Source organism: Boleophthalmus pectinirostris, unplaced genomic scaffold, assembly GCF_026225935.1.
Source record: "Boleophthalmus pectinirostris isolate CB_2022bp ecotype Guang Dong unplaced genomic scaffold, ASM2622593v1 HiC_scaffold_22, whole genome shotgun sequence".
In the NCBI taxonomy this organism is placed as follows: domain Eukaryota; kingdom Metazoa; phylum Chordata; class Actinopteri; order Gobiiformes; family Gobiidae; genus Boleophthalmus; species Boleophthalmus pectinirostris.
The window spans coordinates 924441-935115 of NW_026571190.1; the positions used below are offsets into that span (position 1 = coordinate 924441).

The 10675-nt window shown below is 44.1% G+C and overlaps 1 protein-coding gene across 2 annotated transcripts; it reads left to right on the top strand.

The window, feature by feature from the left end:
• Positions 1-525: 525 nt before the first annotated feature.
• On the top strand, positions 526-10628 carry LOC110157750 (A-kinase anchor protein 8-like). 2 transcript variants are annotated; one of them, XM_055158581.1, is made up of 13 exons: positions 526-709; positions 2186-2224; positions 2468-2552; positions 2987-3512; positions 3933-4038; positions 4132-4178; positions 5019-5049; positions 5130-5241; positions 6470-6611; positions 6852-6957; positions 7455-7585; positions 9054-9149; positions 9793-10628. In XM_055158581.1, the coding sequence occupies exons 1-13, from the start codon at positions 685-687 to the stop codon at positions 10177-10179; spliced, it is 1833 nt and encodes a 610-aa protein (XP_055014556.1). In that variant the 5' UTR covers positions 526-684; the 3' UTR covers positions 10180-10628. The 2 variants fall into 2 exon arrangements, with proteins under 2 accessions (XP_055014556.1, XP_055014555.1); XM_055158580.1 differs by having other exon boundaries at positions 527-709; positions 3930-4038.
• The last annotated feature ends 47 nt before the right edge of the window (positions 10629-10675 follow it).

Genomic DNA, 10675 nt, shown 5'->3' on the forward strand with positions numbered 1-10675 from the left:
GTGTCCTTAAGCAAGGCACTTCCCCCACTTTGTCTGCAGGTCTATATATGACGGTGTGGTTAGTGGTATGAAGGTCCTTCGACACAGGTCAGCAGCCACTCGTCTGTCAGTCTGCCCCAGGGCAGTAGTCTTAGTCTATAATATGGATGTAGGCCTATGCCACAGCTGAACGTGACAGAAGAGTTCAAAAGGTTCCTCATGCTTTTCACATGAGGCTGTGCAGTGGACTATGCATGTGCAGCAGTCCCAGTTTATTAGGCTCAGGGTTGTCCAAACTTTTTTTCATCAAGGGCCACAATCAAAAGACAGACTAAATTATTAGGCAGGCTCTACTATGCTAAGGCCTACACAATACACTATGGCACACATGAGAGATCTTAAAGTAAGCGATGACTCCTGATAAACCTATGAGCTTTCAGTGTCCCTCTCCCCTTCCGCGTCCCCGGCCCCCGTGCACAAACTGTAGGCTGTTATCCCTCTCCAGGCCGGCAGGTGGTAGTGGCGCGCCGTCAGTGGTTTTAGTCTTTGCGCCGCTGGTTCCTCACTGCGCCGCTGCTCTCCACACTGTCCACTCTCTTCACTCTCTCTCCAGACTCTCTCCAGACTCTCCAACCCCACCAACCCCACTAACCCCACCGTGCTCCACTCCTGCAGACCACAGGCACACGGGGACCGCGCTGCGCCATGGACGGCCGTGGATACGGATCTGGTACATATGCAGCGCTCTCTGCGCCTACAGTCTGCGGCTTCTGCGTTAAAGCTGCACATTTAGCGTTTAGTCGTCCAACGCCACACCCCTCTGCAGACGAGCTAATGCGGCTGCTAGGGGCTAGGCTAGTCCAGTTAGCGGCAACTATGTGCATTCTAAAACACAAGCGTGTGTATTAAGCCTGTGTGTAAGTGTTCACATTATTAGCACGTGGTCTTATTAGGAGATGTGACCGCGCTCATGTGTGTGCAGTAGGTGCACAGATCACACTCCCGTGGTCCATTTTACACGGAGTGTTAGCTCATTGTTGAGTATCCCCATGTTAGCCAAAGAGCTCTGTGTTCTCACCTGCACGATCTGTAACACACTAATGCACTGGAGGGGATTGTTCCAGCTGTTAGAGAGTACGCGGGGTGATTATTGATACTGTTTATCAGTTCAATTCCTTTATTGTCATTGTCATATAAAATAACAACGAAATTACGTTAGAGCATCATACAGACTGTGTAGTATTTTAAATGTGCATAATAGTGTAAAGCACCCACCCTATGACACCACCACGTAAACATTACACCCACTATGTAAACATTAGCATACAGTACTAGTAATAATATCAGTGCAGTAGCAAAGGGGTATATCAAAAAATCACAACAAAAGAACTGGGACATCAAGGACAAGGGGGCAACCAGTCAGATGTGTGTTTAAATGTCCTGTTGCAGCAATGCAAAGTCCAGTTCACAGTTATTGTACTGGGTGGATGTGGTTTACTGACCATAGGAGGAGGGCAGGGAAGGGGGTACTGCACTGTTCAGCGGCCTCACTGCCTGAGGGTACACACTGTGAGCCAGTCTAAATGTTCTGGTGTGTATGGACCTGTACCTTCTTACTGAGGGCAACAGGTGGAAGAGGTGGTGGGCAGGATGGTGTTGGTGATGCAGGATGTTACATATCCTCTTCAGGCAGCGGGTGTACAGATGGTACTAATCTCTGAAAGAGTGGTCCCAATAATTTTCCCCGCTCTTTTTACCACCGGCTGGAGTGTGCTGATCGACCTTAGTGCAGCTTGAGAACCACCTCAGTTCTGTAAACTGGCTCAGTGTTGTTAATGAGTCAGAGCACTTTGGTGTCATTGGCAAATTTAACAATGAGGTTAGAAGGAGAAGAGGCAGAGCAATCAAGGGTGAACAGAGTCGAGGGCTGAGCAGGCATCCTTGGGGGTCTCGATGTTAATAAGAAGGGTGGAGGAAATGCTTGTCCACTCCAACCCTCTGTGTTCCACCAGTCAAGAAGTGAGTTGTTCAGTCCAAGATGGTGTAGCTTGGCCTGAAGTTTGAACAGCTGGATCGTATTAAAGGCCGAACTAAAATCAACAAAGAGTAGCCTTGCATAGGTGTTCTGGTTCTGGGGTTTATGTAATGACTTTGTCTTTTTTTTTTTTTATTAGAGTTTGACTAATGCATGTTTTGTTGTGTTCAGGTTATTGTAGTTGGGGAGGTGGAGGCCCTGGCAGCAGAGGTAAGGCTGACAGTTTTTAGAATCATGTATATATTTACACACTCTGTAACTATGTTTTTAGCACAACTACAAAACCTTGCTGGAGTTATTAAAGTTGTTGCAGTGCTAAAACACAGGCTAATCTACATTGTGCACAATGAAGTGCTTCACTTGGGACTGGGCTGTAGCTTGATATTGGGCAGAACCTACTCAGTGGTTCTGTTAAACACAGTACAAATGCTCCATGCCTCCTGTCGTCCACAGGGACTCACGCTGATGCGGTCATCGCCAAGATCAATGAACGACTGGACATGCTGTCCCAGCTGGAGGGCGGTGTGAAGGGGGACAGGTGAGCCCACAGGCCCCCTGCAGGGAGTCAAACCTACTTTGTTTATATTGGGAATAGACCAAAGTGTGTGAGCCTAGAACTTTGAGTATTGCAGAATGTACTTGCTGACATCCAATTTGAGTATTGTGTTTCCCCTTCATTTGAACTCGCCTTCCTTTGTGGCTGTAGTTCATGGAGCTATGAATTGATTCCATTTGTTGGCTCAACCTAGAGTTGAACATCCAGCCATTATGGGTGCTAAAGCAGCCTTGAAATGAGCCTGACCAAAGCTGCACTCACCCCTCACCCTGAGCCCGGTGTATGATTTGTGTGTGGTTGTGTAGTGCTCCTCTGTCACATGTGTGCTGGACTGCGAGGGCCCCTGAGAGCACGGAGCAGAGCTGTGCTCCTGGCTCCAACACCTCTTCTGTCTGACTGCTCTCCTCCTCCCACAGGTATGACCAGTATGAGTCTATGGACTCGCGCTCTTCCATGGCCTCCTCCCGAGATCTCTACAGATCTGGTAGCTATGGTTACGGGGATGGCAGGGGTGACAACATGCTGTTGGCTCACCGCGGAGGCTCTGGCTACGGAGGAGGGATGGGGATGGGATCAGGGGCGGGCTTTGATGACTATTCCTCATACGGAGTCGCTAAAATGCGAACGAATATGAGGGAGCCCTTCGGCGGGGGCCAGGGAGCCAGCTCTGGAGGATGGGCTTCAGCCAACCGCCACAGCCCCAGACGGGGCGGCAGCACGGGGGGCTTCGGTGGTCACAGGGGCCACAGGGGCCAATCTCCAGGAGGTGGTAGAGGCAAGCTCCCATCCCTCCTGTCCAACCGCATGTACCCTGAGAGCGGGGGCTTCCACCAGGGCCCCAGCCAGGGTCCCAGCCAGGGTCCTCATGACTTCCCCGGGAGGCATTTTGGAGGGGGCCCACGGGCCGGCCGCCAGCGAGGCCGCAAGAGACCCCTCAACAAAGTAAGTACCTCCATAGTCTGAGAGCTCCTGAACTAGTGCCCACACAGAGCCCATATAAGCATAGGAGCGGCAGCTCAGCATGCATGACTGCCCTCTATCTGAGCTGGTCCCTCCACATGTCCCCTACACCGACCCACAAGGGCAAGGCCAATACTTTGGCCCTTTTCTCTCTTCTCACGTGTTCTACATGCACAGTGTTTTCTGCTGACAGTAACGTAACAGTGGTAACGTAACAGTGGTAACGTAACAGTGGTAACGTAACACTGGTAACGTAACAGTGGTAACGTAACAGTGGTAACGTAACAGTGGTAACGTAACAGTGGTAACGTAACAGTGGTAACGTAACAGTGGTAACTTAGTGCCCTGGTGCAGTGAACTTATGAGGCAGCATGTGTTAAAGAGCATTGTGTGCTATAGCAGGTCAAACCACAGCCACAGAAGAAGAGGCGGCAGAATTCAGAAGGAGATGAGCCTGAGTCGAAAATAAACAAAACTGAATTAGCAGGAAGTGCTGGTGATCCTCCAGGTACTGCATTCACCCTCACTGCTGTCTCTGTCACTGCCCCTGTCATGGCACCTGCCATCTGTGCACTCACACCTGTCTCCTGTGCTCCCCCAGACACACAAGACAAGAACGGACATGGGGAGGACTCCAAGGCTGAGCAGGTACCGGTCTTTCAACATCTCATTTCATTTAAAGCAGCTCCTTCAGGATCAAAAAAAGTATTCAATTCATCCAAGATAAATGACATTAACATGAACCATAATTAAGGCTCTTGAACATTTTTACATCTTCACCTGAATGGTTGTGAACATGTCATTGCTCAAACTGCCTATTCCACACGGTTTAGCATTTTGACAGAAGCTGATCTTAGTTTCACTTTTAAATGTAGCAACTGATGCAGGTGTAGAAGTAGTCTTTGAGAGTTTAGTTTAGAGCCGTGTTTCTCAAAGAATTTTATTCACTTTTGTGCCCTATTTTGGATAATTTCTTGTTTAAAACTACATTGGTCTTTTAAACCTGGTCTAGACCTGGTTTAGCTCAAGATTAGTTCTGTTTATATGTGGTCATACCCTGAAAGCCTAATTTTTGCTTTGGTGGTACTTTCTTTGAAAAGTTTGAGGGATACTAGTTTAGAGTAGGGGTGCACGGACCAACTTTTCCAGTTCCGATACCAGTTTAGGTACAGTAGCTTTTAGTATGTGCCGATATCTAAGATCCAATGATAATGGTGCAGAGACTGAAAACACTTTAAATAAAAATAAAATAAGACAAAAGTGATCCAAATGTGTTATTTGTGGTTATTTGTCCCACAAGTGACTACAGAACAACTTTGTGTAAATAAAACCACCAGTAAATAGTCTTATTACATCAGATTATATGTCCAACCAAGATATCGGCTAAACAGATATGTGGAAGTTGATATCCGATTCCATTATTAGTGCATCCCTAGTTTAGATTATAATGAAAAGGTCCCACTTTAATGGCTTGTTCTCTCCTCATAGGACAGGCCAGCCACTGAAGCTATAGAGAAAGGTATTTCTCTCACAATCTTCTCTTTGGTTTCTGGTGTTTTAGTGTGTTTTCATTGACCTAAAGGTGTTGTCACTCATTAGCTGAGCCAAAGGCAGAGGACGGAGGCCAAGGGAGCAAGACCCAGAGCAAACAGAGCCCAGCAGCCCAGAGCCACCACCAGAGGATGAGGAAGAGGAGGGGCTTCATCGACCGGTAAGCACACTGCCAAAATGAGGCTTCAACAAACTACTTGATATATTCCACAGTATAGCGTTTAAAGGCCCTAGATTATACTATTTTCTGATCTATGTTATGTTTCATTCACACATGTTTATAGCCTGCCTATATAGACTATAGTTCTTCTCTCAAACAGAAAACACTCTTCACTTCCACCTTGTAATGTCATGTGGTCATATAGGAAGTGCTCTACTTTGTTTTTAAACTCCATGCACCTTCACTAGAATCCTTTGCACAATTTCAGCCCTGGAATTGCCCATCTCTCCTGGACAAAAGATAAAAGGTAGCTTCATGACATCAAAAGGTGGAACAAAATATTTTGAGATGTAGACAGACTAATAATAAAGGGTCACTCACACGTGTGAGTGAAACAAAACACAACTCCAGGTCTGTTTCTGAGGAGGTAACCACCTTATCACATGTTTACATGTTTTTAAGCAAGAGTAATGTAGCAGCTTTAACTTGTCTAGTTCAATTGAGAAAAACAATTGAAGACACCAGGTCTGATCTGTGGAGAGGCAGCAAGAAGTATGTTTTTCATGGTATTTCAAGCCTGTAATTGAATAAACGGAAAAAAATACATTTAATGCAATACTGTGGAACTTTGAAGAAAAAACAAAACATAAAAAAACAAACAATGACATCTCCATGGAGATGACCGGTGACTGCAAATGTGACCGTTGGGAGCCAGTTACATTAGCCACTGTACATGGCATGAATTGTATAACCATTTTTCCCACTATTTCACTATGTACACCTACTACTATTGACAATAACAGAGTTGGAAGTGGATTTTCCATATTATTAGGGCTGTCGGCCTTTAGTCATTTAGTGGATTAATTTGTCATTAGTGTCCAAAACTTGTATGTAATTTAATTTCGATCATAAGGATTTATTTAACAACCCAAGTGAGTGAGTCAGCTAAAGCTAAAGGGATTTACATGGAAAAAGGCAGACAAACTTGTGATTCATAAATGTAAACTATTTTTTATATTAATACATAGTTCCCTAGTCCTTTTTCCTCATAAACAGTATTTTTGCATTAACTCTCCTACAGGTGTCTTGTGAGTGCAGTTTGGGTCAGATACATCAAAAATATCTTATTTTATTTAATTTTTTGTCACTCATTTCAGGAAGTCAAACCCATATACAGAATTTTTCTCCTTTTCTTCTTGATGTCATGCCATCCTCTTTGCTTCCTCAGGGTGATGTTTACCTGTTCAGTGTGCAAGTTCCGCTCTTTCTACAAGGAGGACATGGAAGCCCACCTCACCAGCCGCTTCCATAAAGACCATTTCAAGTTTCTCCAAAATCACCTGTCCAAACCCACCATGGACTTCCTGCAGGTACACCAAGCAAACTGTTTCAGGACCAAACTTTAAAGCCACAGTATATAACATTTTAGCCAAACAATAGACTAAATTAAAAGCATGTTTTTTTGGTTATTTTGTTGTTCTTGGAGTGGGTTTGCATCTCCACAAACCTGACTCTTCTTTGCCCTGGAAGAGGGCCTTAATCTCTGACAGAAAACGCAGAAATAACTTGTGGTTGTGTGTTGTTCATCTCTGGTACTTCCTCTGTCATAGGAGTATCTGCAGAACAAGCTGAGGAAGACTGAGTACCGTGTGGGTCAGCTAGAGAACCACTCTGCATCCATCTGCCAGGTGTACAGGAAGCAGGATCTGACCAGAGGTGAGCAGGATGTGGGTCAGAGATGGGACCAATCACAGTACAGCAATATGGATTGGGCAGAAACCAAAGCAGAAGTGTCCAGAAGAACCAAAACAAACATGGTGATGTCAAGTACAGATGTACTTCAGCATATTTTAGGGAAAATACAGTTTATCTTGTTTGTGAAAAATGGGCAGAGGGAAGCAGTTTGTTGTTTTGTGGACAAGGTAGATATAACAGGTTGACTTTTTACACTTATTTCACTGTTGTGATGCTTCAACCAATCATCTTGGAGTATTCCCTTTAATGTCCTGATTGCTTTCAGAGAGAGTCATCCCACACTGATAAATGTGTACTCAATTCAGAGTGTTCCACAGGTCAATGTGTACATTAAAAATCATGGTTTAGCCTCTAAAAACATTTGACATTAAAATGCCATCTCATCCTTTTCTATGTGTGTGTGTTCTGTTGTGTGTGTTCTGTTGTGTGTGTTCTGTTGTGTGTGTGCATGCGTGCAGACCTGGGCTTGGAGCACTTCATCAGAAAGGTGGAGGCAGCTCACTGCGCTGCCTGTGACCTGTTCATCCCCATGCAGAACCACCTCATCCAGAAGCACCTCAAGTCTCCAGACCACAACTACAATCGAAAGGTACGGCACTACATGCACTCTTTCACCACCAGGGGGAGACACAAGGGGGTCAGTGTTTTATCTGTGGACAAAGTGCCCATCCGAAATAGGTTAAATGTACATAAAAAGTTATTTTCCTCATCATTGACCCTGACGTGTGTCATCGTCAGCCATGACAAGGACAATCTGCATCTGAACTGATCGGTGAAGTTAGGAAAGAGTAAGGAAAGGCGACATTATACTTTCTTCCTTAGCTCCTTTAGCACAAGATGCACAGCAGGTTCCTAGCCAAGCTACAACGTCTCCCATAATATACTATAATTTTGACTTAACAGCAGCTGTTCCTGCTGCAGGTAAGGAGGATCTGGATCCACCTAAAACAGTGATGGCTCCTTCTCCTCACTTCTTCCTCCTTCTTTGTCTGTATAGTTGACATCACGACATGACTCTCAGAGGTCAGCAAAATGAAAGAAGGAGGTATTTTTGCCCAATGTTGGATGGGGGCTAAAGATTTTTTGAGCTCTATCTTGAGCCTTATCGGGCACCTGCGGCATCGACATATTACACAAATGCAAATATTGACACTACTTAACGTATGTCAGTCTTAAAGCTATGCATACATTTCAGACATTGTCTAGTGCAGGGGTGTCAAACATATGGCCCTCCAAGACCTTTAATCTGGCCCTTGGCTGATTTTCTACTAAAATATTTTAATTATATTTTCTATTAAAATATTGGTAATATAACATAGCAGAGGCACTGGAGAGTGCCATTGTACGTGGCCCCTCCCACCAGAGCAGCACAAATGAAGACTTGTTTCTTTCTCAGCGCTCTTAAAGGACGATCGTTTTGACTGTTGACCATAACACCCTCATCAACAAAATGTCCAAAATGAGAAAAGTGGAGCCGAGTGCAGAATTTTCCAAGAAAAATGGACTTAATACTATTTTCATACAAGTTCATGTTAAAACATTGTGTTGAAATTGCATTTTTCTTAAAGTTTCAGGTTGTTCATAATATTATAATATTTTGTAAAAGAAAAAGTTCTTATGTTAAAAAAAATCTGTAATAGATTTGTGTTTCTCTGCACAAATATTTGAACTTATTGTTATTTTTGGGCTATATGTGCCTTTTTTTTTTTTCTGGCCCCTTTGGGTTATAGGTTGGATACAGCCCCTGGACCAAAATGAGTTTGACACTCCTGGTCTAGTGCCAAAACAATGCCCACATCACGACAGGAGGCGCTCTGGGACAGTTCTCTATGTGCTTGTTTCCTGTGAATATTGGTTCTTTTGCCTGCCTGTTTGTCATTGACCAGTAACTGTTTCACATCAACCATTTTGCTTAGTCCTGGGAGGCGACTGCTTTTCTGCTTATGGCCTCTACATTTCACAAGATTCTCTTTTGCGTAGCATTGTCCTCATGCTTCATGTTTCACAGTGTACCATGTGAACCTTTTGCTGTGATCTCCCTCATTGTTGTGTTGTAGGCCATGATGGAGCAATCCAAGAGAGCCAGTCTGTCTGTTGCCCGCAGCATCCTCAACCACAAAGTCATTGGGAAGAAACTGGAGAGCTACCTTAAGGTTTGGGTCTAACATTCTGTTATTGCTAAAAGTATTGTAAGGGTTTTTAAGGGTCTATATTACATTATTCATCTGATCTGTTGTATTATTGTTTCCTCATCAAAAATATTACTGGGGTTGTGTTTTGTTTCATTCACTCATGTTAAACACACAAACCCTGTGTACTTAGTTCTTCTCTCAAAAGGAAAACACATTCTTTTACTTTGTGATGTCATGTGACAGGAAGTACTCCATACATCTTAATTTAGGTAAGTCCAGCATTGGAATTGCCAATCTATTAAACAAAAGGTAAATGGTAGCTGTTAACTTAAACCACCACTTAATGACATCACAAGGTGGAACAGAGCATTTTGACCTTTGGAGATGTAGACAGACTAATAATAATAAAGAGTTACTCAAACAGGTGTGAATGAAACAAAACGCAACTCCAGGTCTTTTTTTTTTTTTTTTTCGATGAGGTAACATGAAAAATAAAGCATCACATTTGCATTCATATAGGACCTTTACGTACAATATTTATTACATTGTTGTATTTTAAAACATATACTGCATACATAAGTAAGATGATTTCAAATGTATAATTGTTAGATATTGGTTGCTTTCACTGCTGGTGAGGATAAACTAGTGCATTGCTGTTTTGTAGGGGGAGAACCCTTTCTTTGATAACCCTGATGAGCAGGAGCCAGATGACTCCATGGCCATGGATGTGTCCGGGACCGAGCTGAGTGGGGAGCAGGCAGACAGCCAGCCACTGGAAGGCCTCACTCCCTCTGATGCCCTGGAGGAAACCCCTCTGAGCCTAGAGATTGAGGGCCCAGAGCAAGAGGAAGCAGAGGCAGGGCTAGGGGCAGGGTTGGCAAAGGAGGACCACGTGGATCAGGCTGAAGATGCAGAGTTCCACCCTGAGGAGGAGGGCTTCGAGCTGGGCGACGAGGAGGACTGCTCCTTTGTGGTCCGTGATGAGCTCCCAGAGGGACTGGATGTGCAAGAGGGGCTCCCCGCTGAGGAAGTGGACCAGCCTGCAGAATAATCTCTAGTAGGACAATCCACCACCTGCTCACCAACCTCGTCCATGCCCATTTTTTTTTAATAGTTTGGCATTCACTTACTAGACTGTAAAGTGAAACCCATTTGAGTCACTTTGTGCTTTCTAATGTTACTCCTTCTGCTGTGTGCTGGGGACCAGACAGATGATTGGGATAAAAGAACAGGATTGCTGTTCGGACTGCTTTAACTTAAATTCTTTTCCATGTATATTTTTTAAATTTTTGGATGAAGGTTTGTAACCAGCAGAATCTTCATGTCCCTCAGCTTGTGAACACAATGAAGGGCCTGGATAATTACATTCATCGTTTTTGCCTTTAGTTGTTGCTGTCTCTTTGTGGCAGCATGTACATGGGGATAGTGAATTCTCTCCCAAAAAGTTGTTGTACATCGTCTTTCATTCTAAAATAAATGTCATTCAGAAAAAAAAAAGAACTTGATTGTTTTATTTTGAGAAATGTGTAAAGTAACATGTTGGTAGT